Source organism: Oryctolagus cuniculus, chromosome 19 (assembly GCF_964237555.1).
Source record: "Oryctolagus cuniculus chromosome 19, mOryCun1.1, whole genome shotgun sequence".
NCBI classification, from domain to species: domain Eukaryota; kingdom Metazoa; phylum Chordata; class Mammalia; order Lagomorpha; family Leporidae; genus Oryctolagus; species Oryctolagus cuniculus.
The window spans coordinates 62,916,314-62,934,818 of NC_091450.1; the positions used below are offsets into that span (position 1 = coordinate 62,916,314).

Consider the following 18,505-nt stretch of genomic DNA (forward strand, 5'->3'; position numbering starts at 1 on the left):
CCAGAAGCTCCAGGTCATGTGGGGGAGGTCCCCGAGGCCGTGGCTGGACCCTGCTGCACCATTCTGGGCCTCGGGCACAGGGCGGGGGCCAGCAGCTCCCACACCCAGGTCACTGGGAGCCAGGGCGGCACTGACGGGGCCCAGACCCCCTCCAGTGGGGGCTTTGAGCTCCTAATTGATTCAGAAACCAAAGCTAATAGGGCTCAGGCCTGGCCCTAACTCTTCCCCCGCCACCTGCCTGAGAGCAGAGGGAAACCAAGCCAAACAAGGCCCCAGCAAGGATGGAGTGGGGGGCCAGGGCGCAGGGAGAGGAGGGGAGGGGCCTCCCTGGCAGGGCTCACAGGGAGGGGGGTCCACAGTGGGTCAGGGCGCTGGGACAGGTTGTGAGTGTTGGGAGAGGGGTGTGAGGGCAGGCGCCGCCTGCTCCCTGCAGCCAGGGAGAGGGGAGGAAGCCAGAGCCCCGCTCTGGGCCCCCTCAGGGCTGATTCCAGCTCTGTCCGCACTTCCTCCCCCATTGGTGTTATTCCTGGCAGTGTGCCACTCAGCCCCCCACCAGCCCCCAAGCCTCCTCCTCTGCAGCCCCTCCCCCAATCAATACCCATTGATCTCCACCCCCACCCCCAGTGCATGCCTAGCCCTCTGAGCTGGGCTCACCTGGACACCCCAGCCCCCAGCCACCCGCCGGCCCTGGGATCGCCCCAAGGAAGGCCAGGGTCATGTGCCAGAAGCCACGTGGAGGCAGAGGCTGTCCACTGGAGAGGGTCATGCCCAGAGCCTGACTGGTTGCCAATGGAAACCAGACATGAGGTAGTTGCCAAGATTAACTTGAATATCGCTGGAGGTGGGCAGCTGCGAGCTCAGGTGCCACTTCATTGGGATGGCCCAGTGGCTGCCACGTTGCCTGGTTTCCGGGGACACCAGTGATAAGTGACAGGGGTGGGTGACAGCTCAAGCCCCCCGGCATACCTGGGGTCTAGGGAGAGAGACCCAAGATGCCCCCAGCTGGCCCTGGAGTCAGGAGATAGGCCCAAGCAAACACCTGCAAGTCCTGGGGTCTAGGGAGATGGGCCCTAGCTACCTGCCACCACCCTGGCCCTGGAGAGAGGGAGACAGGCCCAAGCTGCCCCTGGCCGGCCCTGGGGTCTAGGAAGACAGGCCCGAGCTGCCCTCAGACAGCCCTGGGGTCAAGAGACAGGCCTATGGCACCATGGCTCAATGGGCTGATCCTCTGCCTGGGGTGCCAGCACCCTGGGTTCTAGTCCCGGTTGGGGTGCTGGATTCTGTCCCGGTTGCTCCTCTTCCAGTCCAGCTCCCTGCTGTGGCCCAGGAGTACAGTGGAGTATGGCCCAAGTCGTTGGGCCCTGCACCTGCAAGGGAGACCAGGAGAAACACCTGGCTCCTGGCTATGGATCAACATGGTGTGCCGGCAGCAGTGCGCTGACCACAGTGGCCACTGGGAGGTGAACCAACAGAAAAAGGAAGACCTTTCTCTCTGTCTGTCTTTCACTGTCCACTCTGCCTGTCCAAAAAAAAAAAAAAAAAAAAGAGAGAGAGAGAGAGAGAGAGAGGGAGAGACAGGCCTAAGACCCCACTGGCCAACCCTGGAGTCTAGGGAGATAGGCCCGGACTGCCCCCAGCCGGCCCTGGAGTTGAGACACGGGCCCAGGCTGCCCCCAGCCAGCCCTGAGATCTAGAGTGATGGGCCCAAGCTTCCCCCAAGCGGCCCTGGGATCTAGAGAGTTGGGCTCAGACCACCCCCCACCCCAGCCCTGGAGAAGAGGGAGACAGGCCCAAGCTGCCCCCAGCCAGCCTGGGAGTCCAACACTGGCCTGAGTTGCCTCCTGGCCGGCTCTGGAATATAGGGAGAAGGCCTGGGCTGCCCCCGGCTGTCCTAGAGTCAGGAGAAGGGCCCGAGCCACCCCCGGCCAGCCCTGGGATCTAGAGAGATGAGCCCGGGCCGTCCCCCCCACCCCAGCCCTGGAGAAGAGGGAGACAGGCCCAATCTGCCCCTGGCCAGCTCTGGGGTCTAGGGAGACAGGCCTGAGCTGCACCTGGCCAGCACTATGGTTGAGACTTGGGCCTGAGCTGCCTCTGGGCAGCCCTGGGGTCTAGGGATACAGGCCTGAGCTGCCCCCAGACAGCCTTGGAGACAGGAAACAGGCCCGAGCTGCCCCTGGCTGGCCCTGGTGTCTAGGGAGACAGGCCTGAGCTGCCCCCAGACAGCCCTGGAGGCGAGACATGGGCCTGAGCTGCCCCTGGCTGGCCCTGGGGTCTAGGGAGATGGGACTGAGCTACCCCTAGCCAGCCCTGGGGTCTAGGGACATGGGACCGGGCCACCCCCACCCCTGGCCCTGGAGAAGAGGGAGACAGGACCGAGCAGCCTCTGGCCGGCCATGGGGTCTAGGGAGATGGGCCTGAGCTGCCCCCAGCCAGCCTTGTGATCTAGGGAGACGGGCCCGGGCTGCCCCCACCCCCTGGCCCTGGAGAAGAGGGAGACTGGCCCGAGCTACTCCTGGCTGGCCCTGGGGTCTAGGGAGACAGGCCTGAGCTGCCCCGAGCCAGCCCTGGGGTCGAGACACAGGCCCGAGCTGCACCCGGCTGGCCCTGGGGTCTAGAGAGACTGGCCTGAGCTGCCCCCCAGCCAGCCCTGGAGTCAAGACATGGGCCGGAGCTGCCGCCTCGCTGGCCCTGGAATTGAGACACGGGCCGGAGCTGCCCCTGGCTGGCCCTGGGCTCTAGGAAAATGGGCCCAAGCTGCCCCCGGCCAGCCCTGGGGTCTAGGGAGACAGGTCTGGGCTGCCCCCCACTAACCCTGGAGAAGAGGGAGACAGGCCCAAGCTGCCCCTGGCCGGCCCTGGAATTGAGACAAGGGCCTGAGCTGCCCCCGGCAAGCCCTGCGGTCTAGGGAGATGGCCCAGGCTGTCCCCCACTCCAGCCCTGGAGAAGAGGGAGACAGTCCCAAGCTGCCCCCTGCTGGCTCTGGGGTCTAGGGAGACTGGCCCAAGCTGCCCCTGGCCAGACCTGGGGATGAGACATGAGCCTGAGCTGCCCCCGGCCAGCCCCTGGGGTCGAAGGAGACAGGCCTGAGCCACACCCCTGGCCAACCCTAGGGTCTAGGGAGAGGGGCCTGAGCTGCCCCCAGCCAGCCCTGGGGTCAAGACACGGGTCCAAGCTGGCCCTGGCCTGCCCTGGAGTCAGGATATGGACCCGTGCCACTCCCGGCCATCCCTGGGTTCAAGACACAGGTCTGAGCTGCCCCCGGGCAGCCCTGGGGTCTAGGGAGATGGGCCCAAGCTGCCCCTGGCCGGCCCTGGGGTCTAGGGAGATGGGTCAGGGCCGCCTACCCCCTGGCCCTGGAGAAGAGGGTGACAGGCCCAAGCTGCCCCTGGCTGGCCTTGGGGTCTAGGGAGACTGGCCTGAGCTGCCCCCAGGCAGCCCTGGGGTCTAGGGAGATGGGCCCCAGCTGCCCACCCCCCAGCCCTGGAGAAGAGGGCGAAAGGCCCAAGCTGCCTCTGGCTGGCCCTGGGGTCTAGGGAGATTGGCCCGAGCTGCCTCGGACAGCCCTGGGGTCTAGGGAGAGGGGCCCGGGCCACCCCCTCCCCCGGCCCTGGAGAAGAGGAGAAGGCCAATGCTGCCCCCAGCTGGCCCTGGGGTCAAGGGAAATGGGCCCAGGCCGCCCCCCCACCCTGCTAGCCCTGGGGTCGTGACAGACATGAGTTGCCCCTGGCCAGCCCTGGAGTCTAGGGAGATGAGCATGAGCTGCCCCTGGCCAGCTTTGCGGTCTAGGGAGCTGGGTCTGGGCCAACCCCCTGGCCCTGGAGAAGAGGAAGACAGGCCCAACCTGCCCCTAGCAGGTGCTGGGCTCTAGGGAGACTGGCCCGAGCAGTCCCCAACCAGCCCTGGAGTCGAGACCCGGGCTCAAGCTGCCCCTGGCCGTCCCTGGGGTCTAGGGATATGGGCCTGAACTGCCCCCAGCCAGCCCTTGGGTCTATGGAGTCGGGCCTGAGCCAACCCCCCCTCCTTCGCCCTGGAGTAGAGGGAGACAGCCCCAAGCTCCTTGGCTGGCCCTGGGGTCAGGAGAAAGGCCTAAGCCCCCCACAGGCCAGCCCAGGGGTCTAGGGAGATGGGCCCGGGCCAACCCCCCCAGCCCTGGAGAAGAGGGAGACAGGCCCAGGCTCCCTGGCCAGCTCTGGGGTCTAGGGAGTCGGGCCCGAGCTGCCCCCGGCCAGCCCTGGGGTCAGGAGACAAGCCTAAGCCCCTCAGCGTCCAGCCCTGGAGTGTAGGGATTTTGGACCGAGCTGCCACCGGCCAGTCCTGGGGTCTAGGGAGACAGGCCTGGGCTGCTTCTCCGCCCCAGCCCTGGAGAAGAGGGAGACAGGCCCGAGCTTCCCCTGGCCAGCCCTGGGGTCAGGAGACAGGCCTACGTCCCCCACTTGCCAGCCCATGAGTCTAGGGAGACAGGCCAGAGCTGCCTCTGGCCAGCCCTGGAGTCGAGACAGGGTCCCAAGCTGCCTCTGGCTGGGCTCTGGGGTCTAGGGAGAGGGGCCTGAGCTTCCCCCAGGTCTCCTGTGCCCCTGCTGGGCAGCCCCAGCCTCATCAGCTCCTCTGTGATACCAGGCTAAGTGATCCGCCCTCCTCAGGGCTTGTTACTAACTATTGTGAACTGTAAACAGGATATATTCAATGAAAACCACATCTCATTATGAGCTACAACAAGTATTGATAACTGAAATCTAAGAGATCCTCTTAATACCAGCGAAAAGCTCAACTCATGTTGCTTTCTGAAGTACAGCAGTGAGACTGAGTCAGCTTCTCAGAGACAAAAAAACCATGGAGCAACAGACTGAAGGTGAAGAAAGCACTAGAGGAACCTAGAAGTGTACAAGCAAGAGTAAACTTTACCAAGGAAGGCAAAATAGCAGTGAACTTCAAAAATTTTGTGTAGAACTGGTAATAAAATAGTTATTTTGCTGTAGCTTTGGAATTCATGTACATTTTTCAAAATATGCATTTTCCATCAATTTTTTGAAGACCTCTCTTGTACATAGGTTTATGTACCAAATAAAGTGCAGTGAGGCAAGGTGTTGGGTCTCCCAGTTAAACAGGCCAGTAAAGATGCCCACATTCCACACCAGAGTACGTGGATTCAATACCCACCTACAGCTTTTGATTCTTGCTTCCTAGTAATGCAGACCCTGTGAGGCACAGGTTATGGTTCAAGTAATTGAGTTCCTGCAACACATATGGGGACTTGGACTAGGCTTTCAGATCCTGGCTTTGGCTTGGCACAACCCCAATCACTGTAGTCATTTAAAGTGCTTACCAGATTGGGAGCTCTCTCTCTTTCTCTCTTTCTCTATCTCTATCGGATGATCTGCCATCTATCTATATATCTATCTACATATCTATCTATCTATCAAATCTATATCTGTTTCATTGTCTTGCTTACTCTCAGACAATAAATGAATCTTAAAAAAATACATTGGCAAGAAATTTGTATGAAAATGATTCTTAAAAGAGTTTTGCTTTTGGCAGAAGAAAAACAATCTAAGATAAAAGCAAAGCAATATAAGCAGGAATGATAAACAACAGAAGGATTAAATGTAAGGGTAAATTTAAGTTATTGACTTTAGAAAGCAATCACATGGATACCTTACTTGTTCAAAATGTGTATAATTTAAATTCTGATAATGGAAAAAAGATGAAAGTGAAACAATTACAGTAAATATGATTCTAGTGTTGTGAAAAGTAGTAAATTTGAAATACTGATGATAAGTCAGCAGTAAATCTGACAATTGCTAGGGTAACTACAAAAATAATTAAGGAATACATAACCAACAAACCAATGGAGAGGAAATTAAGTAACAAACTATATAGATTCAAAATGAGGGAGAAGAGGAAACTACTAAAACAGGAAACAAAGTAAGATGCTAAATTCAGGTAAAACATATCACAAAATTTTAAATGTAAATTAACTAAGTGATCCAGCTAGAAATCAAAATTTTCTTATTTAATGGAAAAACAGTTAATTATTTGCTATTTAAGATACAACCCTTAAATGTTTAAGAGTAAAAATGTTGAAAATATACCTACACATTTTGAATAGAAGACTCTCTTGAGATCTGACAAGACAGACTTTCATGCAGGAACTATTACTAGATATATTCAGAGAGATTTCATAATGATATAGTTATCAATTCAGTGGGAAGATATAGAATTCTAAATTCTTATGTAGGTTAATGTGGGAAGAGTTTTAGCACTTGTCCTTTTTTTTTCTTAAAATTTTAAGCTTTTTTTTTTTTACTGAGAGAAAGAACTTATCTTCAGAAACAGTAAAGATTCAGGTGAAAACAACAAAGAAAATTAAGAACATGCTCATAATTCATATTCATATGAATTGAACATGAGTTTTGCTGCACACAGAATCTTTCATCAAATAAACTTTATTAGTGTGAGCGTAGTGGCACAGTAGGTTAAGTCAACACTTACAGTGCCCATGTCCCGTATCAAATGCTTAGTTTGGGTCCCTGCTACTCTTCTTTTCCAGCTTTTATGAGTGTGCCCAGGAGACACAGAAAATGGTCCAAGTCTTTGGGTTCCTGCCACCCTTGTGGAGTGAGTTCCTGGATCCTGACTTTGGCCTAGCCTAGTCCCAGCTGTTGCAGGTATTTGGAGTGTGAACCAGCAGTTGGAAAATCTCTCTCTGCCTTTTTTCTCTCAATGTTGCTTTTGATCTGCAATACAAAGAAATAAATTCAATTTTAAAAAGATACACTTGATCAGCAGCCACTTCCCCTCCCAGGTGTAGGTTAGGCTTGACTAACTTGTGTTGACTAAGGAGAGCCATGTGAGGAAGAAGTTGAAAGGGATAGGTTTTGTGTTACCGTGTTCCCTTTTCCTTGTGCTATCATGGGACAGGATTCTACTATGCTTGCTTGGCACGCCTGGGTAACAAAGATAGTATGACTTCTGTGAGCAGAGTCCCCTGCCACAAATGATGGACCTGTACAGTGAGTAAACCAGCAATCTGTTACTATAAAACCCTGCGAGTCACAGTGTTAACCTAGCCTTCCCACCTTGACCTCGTCAACTCTCCCTCCATCCCCTACCCCATGGCCACTGTCCAGCTTATGTTTTATTCACATTCACATTTTATTCAGATTCATGATAGAAGGAGGAAACCATATTAGATGATTTATATTTTCAAGATTTATTTATTTATTTATTTACTTAAAAGTCAGAGTTACAGAGAGGCAGAAGCAGAGGCAGCGGCAGAGAAAGAGAAAGAGAAAGAGAAAGAGAAAGAGAAAGAGAAAGAGAAAGAGAAAGAGAAAGAGAAAGAGAAAGAGAAAGAGAGGTCTTCCATCTCCTGGTTCACTCCCCAGGTGAACACAATAGCTGGAGCTGAGCTGATCCAAAGCCAGAAACCAGGAGCTTCTTCTGGGTCTCCCATGGGAGTTCAGGAGCCCAAGGACTTGGGGCATCTTCTACTTCTTTCCCAGGCCATAGCAGAGATCTGGATCAGAAGTGGAGCATCCACTCGGGCTGACTTGCCCCAATTGGTAGAGTTGGAAACATACCAGGGGATTCCAATTCAATCCCATCAAGGTGGCATGTGCCAATGCCATCTCACTATTCCAAGTGATCAATTTCAGTTCACAATTGATCATAATGAAAGGACTAAGAGTCAAAGGGAGCACATAAACAAGTCTAGTATCTGCTAACACTAACCGATAGAATAAATAAAGGGGAGAGTGATCCAACATGGGAAGTGAGATACTCAGCAGACTCATAGAATGGCAGATGTCCTAAATAGCACTCTGGCCTCAGAATCAGCCCTAAAGGCACTCGGATCTGGCTGAAAAGCCCATGAGAGTATTTCAGGCATGGAAAGCCAAGACACTCTGGCAAAAAGATCTCTGTGAGTGAGATCCCAGTGGAAAGAACAGGTCTTCAAAGAAGGAGGTACCTTTCTCTGAAGGGAGGAGAGAACCTCCACTTTGACTATGACCTTGTCTAAACAAGATAAGCGTCGGAGAACTCAAGGGGCTTCCATAGCCTTGGAAACTCATGACTGGTGCATAGGGAGATTACTGATGCCATAAACAGGAGTGTCAATTTGTAAAGTCAACAACAGGAGTCACTGTGAACTTACTCCTCATGTAGGATCTCTGTCCTTAATGTGCTGTACACTGAGGCTTAATGCTATAATGAGTACTCAAACAGTATATTTCACTTTGTGTTTCTATGGGGGTGCAAACGATTGAAATCTTTACTTAATGTACACTAAACTGATCTTCTGTAAAAAAAAAAAAAAAAAAAAGAAAAAGAAATTATCAATTCCCAACTTGACTCTCACTGGGATTAAACATGACAATAGGTCTGATCTGATTTCATCATCATTTAAAAAAAATCATCTATTATTTTTCACTTTATGTTTCTGTGTGGGAGCAAACTGTTGAAATCCTTAAGGTATACTAAGCTGATCTTCTGTATATTAAGATAATCGAAAATGAATCTTGATGTGAATGGAAGGGGAGAGGGAGTGGGAAAGGGGAGGGTTGTGGGTGGGAGGGACGGTATGGGGGGGGAAGCCATTGTAACCCATGAGTCGTACTTTGGAAATTTATATTCATTAAATAAAAGATAAAAAAAAAAAAGAAGTGGAGCATCCAGGACTCAAACCAGCACCCGTATGGGATGCCAGTACTGCAGGTGATGTGTTTACCTGCTACATCACAGTGCTGGCCACAAGATTATATACTTTTATGAATGCTATAAGCAACTAGCACTGAAAGAAATTATAAAAAGGAGATTTAATAGGTAACACTTGTATAGAAACTACTTAGTGAATCTGTTTCCAAATAATTCAGGAGCATATTGTTATGATCTGTTTTCATAGGTTAATATTAAATAGAAATTTATTTTTAGATACATCCATCAGGAATGTCATATGTGCATACATCTGTATGTTCTCTGAATGGTTGAGAGCGAAATAAAATAATTGCTTACATCTGAATCGATAGATTTCATGAATAGTGATAGGTTTTAAGAGGGATATAATTCAGCCGGCGCCGCGGCTTACTAGGCTAATCCTCCACCTTGCGGCGCCAGCACACTGGGTTCTAGTCCCGGTTGGGGCGCTGGATTCTGTCCAGGTTGCCCCTCTTCCAGGCCAGCTCTCTGCTGTGGCCAGGGAGTACAGTGGAGGATGGCCCAGGTGCTTGGGCCCTGCACCCCATGAGAGACCAGGAGAAGCACCTGGCTCCTGCCATCGGATCAGCGCTGTGTGCTGGCCGCAGCGCGCTGGCCGCGGCGGCCATTGGAGGGTGAACCAACGGCAAAAGGAAGACCTTTCTCTCTCTCTCACTGTCCACTCTGCCTGTCAAAAAAAAAAAGAGGGATATAATTTTTTCTAGTTGAAAATTGCTCTTCTCACACCTGGTAGGAAGACAGGATGTGAATGGCTGGCAGTGAGGCAAGATTGTTGCAGATTCTCTATCTTAGGAGAGTAGTGGGCTGGAGGGCTGGGGGGAAGAGGGTAGAGCTCATTAACAGGTAGAGTGGGAGGAAATTAAAATCAGCTGTGGGTCAGAACAGCTTTAAGAAGCAGGAGAATTGTGGCAGTGACTGCATGGAGTTCCTGATGAACAGATTGCAGAGTGAAGCAGTGCAGCCTGAACAGGCTGTATTTGCATGGGCGTTCATTGAGGCCTTCAGTATGGGGAGTCAGAGCAGGTAAAATGAAAAAGGGCAAGGAGGGGAGCAAGGCCCAGGACTTGGAGGGCGAGGAGGGGAGCGGGCTTCGGACCTGGAGGTCATGAGTAGAGCAGGGCCCAGGCCCTGGAGACTGAGGAGGGGAGCAGAGTCTGCCCCTGGATTGCAAGGAGGGGAGTGGGGCCCAGGCCCTGGAGGGCCAGAGGGGAGCGGGGTTTTGCCCGGAGAATGAGGAGCAGAGCTGAGTCCGGCTCTGGAGGGGGAGGATGGGAGCTGGGCCCAGTGCCTGGAGGGCAAGGAGGGCAGCGGGGTCTGGCCCTGGAAGGCGATGAAGGGAGCTGGACCCAGACCCTGGAGGGTGAGGAGGGGAGCGGGGCCAGGCCCTGAAGGGCGAGTAGTGCAGCAGAGCTTGGCAAGAAGGCGAGGAGTGGAGCAGGGCCCAGGCCCTGGAGGGCCAGGAGTGGAGCAGGGCCCAGGCCCTGGAGGGCCAGGAGTGGAGCAGGGCCCAGGCCCTGGAGAGTTAGGAGGGGAGCAGGGTCTGATCCTGGAGGGCTGCAAGGGGAGCAGGGCCCACTCCCAGGAGGGTGATGGGGGAGCAGGGACCAGGCCCTTGAGGGCCAGGAGGGGAGTGGGGTCTCTCCCAGAAGGGAGAGAAGTGGGGCAGGGCCCAGGCCCTGCAGGGCGAGGATGGAGTGGGGTCTGGCCATGGAGGGCAGCGAGTGGCGCCTGGTATAGCCCTGGAGGGTGGCTAGGGGAGCAGGGCACAGGCCCTGGAGTGCGAGGTGGGGAGTGGCACCCATCCCTGGAGAGCGAGGAGGGGAGCAGGGTCCGGCACTGGAGGGTGGCAAGGGGAGCGGGGCCCAGTCCCTGGAAGGCTAGAGGAGGAGCAGAGTTTGGCCCTGGAGGGTGAGGAGGGGAGCGGGGTCCAGTCCCTGGAGGGCGATGAAGGGAGTGGGGCCCATTTCCTGGAGGGTGAGGAGGGGAGCAGCGTATGGCCCTGGAGGGCGAGGAGGGAACAGGGCCCAGGCCTTGGAGGGTGAGGAGGAAATAGGGCCCAGGCCCTGGAGGGTGAGGAGGGGATGCCGGCTGGGCTCTGGAGGGCAACGAGGGGAGCAGGACCCAGTGCCTGGAGGGCGAGCAAAGGACCATGGCACAGGCCCTGGAGGGCTAGAAAGGAAGCGGGGCCCACTCCCTGGAGGGCAAAGAGGGGAGAAGGGCCCAGCCCTGGAGGGCGGTGAGGGGAGCACGGCATCAGCCCTGGAGTGTGAGGTAGGAGTGGTGCCGTCCCTGGAGAGTGAGGAGGGGAGCGGGGCCCAGGCTCTGGATAGCGAGGAAGGGAGCGGGGTCCAGCCCTGGAGGGTGATGACATGAGCGGGGCCCATTCCCTGGATGGCAAGAAGGGGAGTGGGGCCAAGCCCCTTGAGAGCGAGCAGAGGAGCAAGGCCCAGGCCCTGGAGTGTGAGGAGGGGAGCGGGGTCTGGACCTGGAGGGCTGTGAGGGGAGCATCCTCCAGCCCTGGAAGGCAGCAAGCTGAGCTGGGCCGGGCCCTGGAGGGCGAGGAGGCCTGCACCTTAGGAGAGCATTTTCTGGCCCTGGAAGGCAAGGAGGGGAGTGGGGCCCAGTCCCTTTAGGGCAAGCAGAGGAGCAGGGCCAAGGCCCTTTAGGGCAAGGAGGGGAGCTGGGTTTGGCCCTGGAAGGAGCTGAGGGGAGCAGGGCCCAGGCCCTGGTGAGTGAGGAGGGGAGCTATCAGGCCCAAATAACAAGATGGAGGCCCAGTCTAAAATAGGTGAACCGTGATCCAGGCTCAGATCTCTCACCTCCAGGGCCGGGCCCAGCTCACCTGTTGCCTTCCAGGACCTGGGCCCCGTTCCCCATGCTGCCCTCCATTGCAGGACCCTGCTCCCCTCCTTGCCCTCCAGGGCCCGGCCCTGCTCCCCTCCTCGCTCTCTAGGGCCTGGGCCCAGCTCCCCTCCTTGCCCTTGAAGGCCTGGCCCAGCTCACCACCGCAGCCTCCAGGGCCTGGGCCCCCTACCCTCCTCACCTCCTCGGCCCTGCCCTGCTCCCCTCCTTGCCCTCCAGGGCCTAGTCCCGGATCCCCTACTCGCTGTCCAGGGCCCTGCCCTGCTTTCCTTGCCGCCCTCCAGGACCTGACCTGCTCCCCTCCTCGCCCTCCAGTGCAGGACCCCGCTCCCCTCCTTGCCCTCCAGGACCTGACCCGCTCCCCTCCTTGCCCTCCAGGGCCTGGGCCCAGTTTCCCTCCTTGCCCTCCAGGACCTGACCCGCTCCCCTCCTTGCCCTCCAGGGCCTGGGCCCAGTTTCCCTCCTTGCCCTCCAGGGCATGAGCCCCGCTCCCCACCTTGCCCTCCAGGGCCAGGCTCCGCTCCCCTTGCCACCCTTCAGAGCAGGACCTGCTTCCCCTGCCGCCCTCCAGTGCAGGACCCTGCTTCCCTCCTTGCCCTCCAGGACCTGGGTCCCGCTCCCCTCACTGCCTTCCAGGGCCTGTCCCTGCTCCCCTCACTGCCTTCCAGGGCCTGACCCCATTCCCCTTGTGAGCCTCCAGGGCCTGACCAAGCTCCCCTCCTTTCCATCAAGGACCTGGGATCCACTCCCCTCACTGCCTTCCAGGGCCTGGCCCCGTTCCCTTGCCAGCCTCCAGGGCCTGCCCCCTCACCCCTCCTCACCCTCCAGTTCCTGACAACACTCCCCTCCTCACCCTTCAGGACCTGACCCTGCTCCCCTCCTCACCTCCAGGCCTAGGCCCTGCTGCCCTCCTCACCCTCCACGGCCAGGACCTTCTCCCCTCAGGAACAGCCAACACTGCCCTCCAGGGCATGGTCCCACTCCCCTCCTCGCCCTCCAGGGGCAGGCCTGCTCTTCTTGCCACACTCCAGGGCAGGGCCCTACTCCCCCTGCTGCCCTCCAGACAGGATCCTGCTCCCCTCTTTGCCTAGGAGGGTCGAGCTCTGTTCCCCTCCTCGCCCTCTAGCTCCTGGACCCCGTTCCTCTCCCCGCCCTCCAGGGTCAGGCCCTGCTCCTTTTCTGCCCACCAGGGCAGGCCCCGCTCTCTCCACTGCCCTCCAGTGCAGGAGCCACCTTCCCTCCTTGCCCTCGAGGGCCAGGCCCTGACCCCTTCCTCACTTTCTAGGTCCTGGATCCTTCTCCCCTCCTAGCTTCCAGGGCCAGGCCCCGCTTCCCTAGCCCCCCTCTGGAGCTGGACACTGCTCCCCTCCTGGCCCTCCAGCGCCGGGCACTGCTCCCCTCTTCGCCGTTTAAGGCCTGGCCCTGCTCCCCTCCATGCCCTCCATGGACTGGGCCTCGATCCCCTCACTACCTTCCAGGGCCTGGCCCGTTCCCCTCACCACCTTCCAGTGCTGGACACTGCTCACCTCCTGGCCCTCCAGGGCCTTGGCTGTGGTCCCTTCCTTGCCCTCCAGGTCCAGGTCCAACTCCCCGCCTCATCCTAGAGGGTTGGGCCCTGTTCCCATCCTTGCCCTCCAGGGCCTGGGCCCTGTTCCCCTTTTTGCCCTCCAGTGCGGGACCCCACTTCCCTCTATGCCATCCATGGCCCCGCCCTGCTCCCCTCCCCGAGCTCCAGGGGCTTACCCTGCTCATGTTCTTGCCCACCAGGGCCTGGGCCGTGCTCCTCTTTGCTGCCCACCAGGGACGTCCCACTCCCTTCCTCGCCCTCCAGGGCCAGGCCCTACTCCTCTCCTCACCATCCTGGGCCAGGACCCCTCCCCACCTCCCCCTCTAGTGCCTGAGAACTGATTCCCCTCACAGCTCTCCAGGACCAGACACTACCCCCTCCTTGCCCTCCAGGGCTGGCCCCCCTCCTCTAATTGTCCTCAAGGACCAGGCCCAGCTCCCCTCCTTCCAGTCCTGGGCCAGGCCCCCCTCTTCTCCTTGCCCTCACGGGCCATGCGGAGTTCCCATCCTCGCCCACCGGGCCTGGCCCCCATCCCCTCCTCGCCCTAAAAAGCCAGGTCATGCTTCCCTCAGCACCATCAAGGGCTGGGCCCAACAGCCCTCCTCACACTGCAGAGTCAGGCCTTGTTCCCCCCTATCCCTGCAGTGCTGAGCCCTGCTCACTTCCTCATTTACAGGACCTGGGCCCTGCTCACCTTGCTGCCCACCAGGGCCAGGCCAGCCTCCCCTCCTCACCCTCCAGGGCCTGGGCCCCATCCCCTCTTTTCCCTATTGGGCCGGGCCATGCTCTCCTCAACACCCTCTAGGATTGGGCCCAGCACCCCTCCTCACCCTACAGGGTCAGGCCCTGCTCCCATCCTTGCTCTCCAGGGCCTGGGCACGACCCCTCATTGCCCTCCAGGGCCAGGTGTTGCTCCAGTCCTCGCCCTCCAGGGCAGGCCCAGCTGCCCTCCTCACCCTCCAGGGTTGGGCCCTGCTCCCATCCTTGCCGTCCAGGTCTGGGCCCAGCTCCCCTCCGCACCCTCCATGGCTTGGGCCCAGCTCCCCTCCTAGCCCTTCAGGGCTGGGCCGTGCTCCCCTCCTCACAGTCCATGGCTGGGGCCCACTCCCCTCAGAAATGGCGATCACTGCCCTCCGGGGCATGGGCCCAGCTCCCTTCCTTGACCTCCTGGGCTGGGCCAGCTCCCCTCCTCACCCTACAGGGTCAGGCCTTTCTCCCATCCTCGCCCTCCAGGGCCAGGGCCCTACTCCCATCCTTGGCCTCTTGGGCCTGGGCCCTGCTCCCCTTCTCACCCTCAAGAGTCTGGCTCACTTCTCTCGCTGTCTTCCAGGGTTAGGCCGCACTCCCCAAGGAAGGGTATCACTGCCCTCCAGGGCATGGGTCCTGATCCCCACCTCACCCTCCAGGGGCAGGAACCTGCTCCCCCGCTGCCCTCCAGTGCAGGACCCTGTTCCCCTCCTTGCCCTCCAGGGCCTGGGACCTGCTACCCTCACTGCCTTCCAGGGCCTGGCCCAGTTCCCCTCAGCCTCCAGGGCCTGGAGCTTCTCCCCTCCTCACTCTCCAGGACCTGACCCCGCTCCCCTCCTCGCCCTCCAGGGCCTGGCCCTGCTCACATCCATGCCCTCGATGGACTGGACCCTGAGCGTGTCACTGCCTTCCAGGGCCTGGCCCAGTTCCCCTCGCCACCCTCCAGGACCTGGGTCCTGCTCCTGTCTTCCAGGGCCTGGCCCAGTTCCCCTTGCCACCCTCCAGGGCCTGGAGCTGCTCCCCTCCATGCCCTCCATGCCCTGGGTCCCACTCCACTCACTGCCTTCCAGGACCTGGACGCATTCCCCTAGCCAGCTTCTAGGGCCTTCCCCCTTCTGCTCCTCGCCCTCCAGGACCTGACCCGTCTCCCCTCCTTGACCTCCAAGACCTGGCCCTGCTCACATCCATGCCCTCCATGGCCTGGGCCCTGTTCCTTCCTAGCCCTCCAGAGACTGGGCCCAGTTCCCTCCTCGCCTTCGAAGACCGGACCCTCTTCCCCTCCTCACCTCCAGGGCCTAGGCCCTGCTGCCCTCCTCACCCTCCACGGCCAGGACCTTCTCCCCTCAGGAACAGCCAACACTGCCCTCCAGGGCGTGGGCCCTGCTCCTCTCCTCACCTCCAGGGGCAGGCCTGCTTCTCCTGCTGCCCTCCAGGGCAGGGCCCTACTCCCCCCGCCCCACTCCAGTGCAAGATCCCACTCCCCTTCTTGCCCAAGAGGGTCGGCTCTGCTCCCCTCCTGGCCCTCTAGCTCCTGGACCCCGTTCCTCTCCCCGCCCTCCAGGGTCAGGCCCTGCTCCCAACCTCACCCTCCGGGGCCGGACTCCGCTCCCCTAATTTCCCTCCAGTGCGGGACCCTGCTTCCCTCTATGCCCTCCATGGCCCTGCCCTGCTCCCCTCGCAGCGCTCCAGAGCCTGACCCTGCTCACTTCCTTGCACTCTAGGGCCTGGGCCCTGCTCCTTTGCTGCCAACCAGGGCAGGCCCCGCTCCCACCACTGCCCTCCAGTGCAGGACCCACTTTCCCTCCTTGCCCTCCAGGGCGAGGCCCTGATCCCTTCCTCGCCCTCTAGGGCTTGGACCTTGCTCCCCTCCTTGCCTTCCAGTGCCAGGCACTGCTTCCCTAGCCACCCTCCAAAGCTGGACACGGCTCCCCTCCTGGCCCTCCAGCGCCGGCCACTGCTCCCCTGCTTGCCCTCCAGGACCTGAGCCCTGCTCCCCTCCTTGCCAAACAGGGCCTGGGCCCCGCTCCAATCCGTGCCCTCCAAGGCCTGGCCCTGCTCAACCCCATGCCCTCCACGGACTGGGCCTTGATCCCCTCACTGCCTTCCAGGGCCTGGCTCCGTTCCCCTCACCACCCTCCAGTGCTGGACACTGCTCCCCACCTAGCCCTCCAGGGCCTTGGCTATGGTCCCTTCCTGGCCCTCCAGGTCCAGGCCCAACTCCCCTCCTCATCCTAGAGGGTCAGGCTCTCCTACCATTCTCGCCCTCCAGGGCCTGGGCCCTGTTCCCCTTGTTGCCCTCCAGTGCAGGACCTCACTTCCCTCTATGCCATCCATGGCCCTGTCCTGCTCCCCTCGCCACACTCCAGGGGCTTACTCTTCTCACTTCCTTGCCCACCAGGCCTGGGCCGTGCTCCCTTTGCTGCCCACCAGGGCCATGCCCCACTCCCCTCCTAGCCCTCCAGGGCTACGCCCTACTGCCCTCCTTACCGTCCTGGGCCAGGCCCTCCTCTCCACTGCCCCCTCCAGGGCCTGGGACCTGATCCCCTCGCGGCCCTCAAGGGCCAGGCACTGCCCCCTCCTCATGCTCCAGGGCCTGACCCTGCTCCTCTCCTCACCCTCCAGGGCCAGGCCCGCTCCTCTTTCTGCAGCCAAGGCAGGGCCCTACTCTCCCTGCTGCCCTCTAGTGCAGGCCTACTCCCCTTGTTGTGCTTACCCTTCTCACTTCCTTGCCCACCAGGGCCTGGGCTGTGTTCCCCTTGCTGCCCACCAGGGCCATGCTTCGCTCCCTCCTTGCCCCCCAGGGCTGGACCCTACTCCCCTCCTCACCATGCTGGGCCAGGCCCTCCTCCCCACCTCTGCCTCCAGGGCCTGGGACCTGATCCCCTTGCAGCCCGCAAGGGCCAGTCCCTGCCCCCTCCTCGCCCTACAGGACTAGAACCTTCTCCCCTCCTCACCTCCAGGCCTAGGCCCTGCTGCCCTCCTCAACCTCCAGGGCCAGGCACTTCTCCCCTCAGGAACAGCCATCACCACCCTCCAGGGCCAGGCCTGCTCCTCTTGGTCCACCAGGGCAGGGCCCTACTTCCCCCGCTGCCCTCCAGTCAGGACTCCACTCCCCTCTTTGGCCAAGAGGTCCAGGCACTGCTCCCCTCCTCATCCTCTAGGGCCTGGACCCTGCTACCCTCCCTGCCTTCCAGGGAAGGGCCTTGCTCCCCTCCTAGCCCTCCAGTGCTGGGCCTTGCTCGCTTCCTTGCCTTCAGGGCCTGGGCCCCACTCCCCATGCTGCATACCAGGGCCAGGCCAGCCTCCCCTCCTCACCCTCCAGGGCCTGGACCCCATCCCCTCCTTGCCCTAAGGGGCTGGGCCACACTCCCCTCAACACCCTCTAGGGCTGGGCCCAGCACCCCTCCTCACCCTACAGGGTCAGGCCCTGCTCCCATCCTTGCCCTCCAGGGCCTGGGCACGATCCCTCATCGCCCTCCAGGGCCAGGCCCTGCTCCCCTCCTCACCCTACAGGGTATGACCCAACTCCCCTCCACGCCCTCCAAACCAGGACCCACTCCTTTCAACCTCCATGGCCTGGGCCCAACACCCCTCCTAGCCCTTCAGGGCTGGGCTCTGCTCCCCTCCTCACAGTCCAGCGCCAGGCCCCACGCCCCTCAGGAATGGCCATCACTGCCCTCCAGGTCATGGGCCCCACTCCCCTCCTCGCCCTCCAGGGCCAGGCCCCGATCCCCTCCTTGACCTCCAGGGCCAGGTGAACTCATCACCCCACAGGGTCAAGCCTTTCTCCCATCCTCGCCCTCCAGGGCCTGGGACCTGCTCCCCTCCTTGCTCTCTTGGGACTGGGCCCTGCTCCCCTCCTCACCCTCCAGGGCCTCCGTTTCGCTCTCCGCACTGTCTTCTAGGGCTAGGGCCCACTCCCTTTAGGAAGGGCATTACTGACCTTAAGGGCCTGGGCCCTGCTCCCCACCTCACCCTCCAGGGCCAGGCTCCACTCCTTTTGCCACTTTCAAGTGCCGGACCCTGCTCCCCATGCTGCCCTCAAGTATAGGACACTGTTCACCTGCTTGCCCTCCAGGACCTGGGTCCCGCTCCCCTCACTGCCTTCCAGGGCCTGGGGCTGTTCCCCTCACCACCCTCCAGGGCCTGACCCCTCTCCTCTCCTCACCCTCCAGGACCTGAACCTGCTCCCCTCCTCAGCCTCCAGGACCTGGGACCCTGCTTTCCTCCTCACCCTCCAGGACCTGACCTCACTCCCTTCCTTGCTCTCCAGGGCTGGCCCTGCTCACCTCCATGCCCTCATTGGACTGGGCCCTGATCCCCTCACTGCCTTCCAGGGCCTGGCTCTGTTCCCCTCGCCACCCTCCAGGGCCTGACCCTGCTCCCCTCCTCGCCCTGCAGGACCTGGGTCCTGCTCCCCAGACTGCCTTCCAGGGCTAGGCACCACTCACCTCAGGAATGGCATCACTGCCCTTCAGGGTGTGGGCCCCGCTCCCCACCTCACCCTCCAGGGCCTGGCTCTGCTCCTCTAGCAGCTTTCCAGGGCTGGACCCTTCTGACCCCGCTGCCCTCCAGTGCAGGACACCACTCCCCTTCTGGCCCATAGGGCCTGGG

At 59.7% G+C, this 18,505-nt stretch overlaps 1 protein-coding gene across 6 annotated transcripts in view; it reads left to right on the forward strand.

Moving 5' to 3' along the window:
• Positions 1 to 18,505, forward strand: part of LOC127489782 (nuclear factor 1 C-type-like) — a 122,121-nt gene that overhangs the window by 86,746 nt on the left and 16,870 nt on the right. For 3 of the 6 annotated variants that reach the window (XM_070063811.1, XM_070063809.1, XM_070063807.1), the window contains one exon: positions 4,674 to 7,746. The exons of 2 other annotated variants lie outside the window; for them this stretch is intronic. In XM_070063811.1, coding sequence (XP_069919912.1) covers positions 4,674 to 4,737 — 64 coding nt within the window. In that variant the 3' untranslated portion in view covers positions 4,738 to 7,746. Of the gene's footprint in view, positions 1 to 4,673; positions 7,747 to 18,505 lie in introns of those variants that run through there. One more of the 6 variants, XM_070063808.1, reaches the window with a different exon arrangement.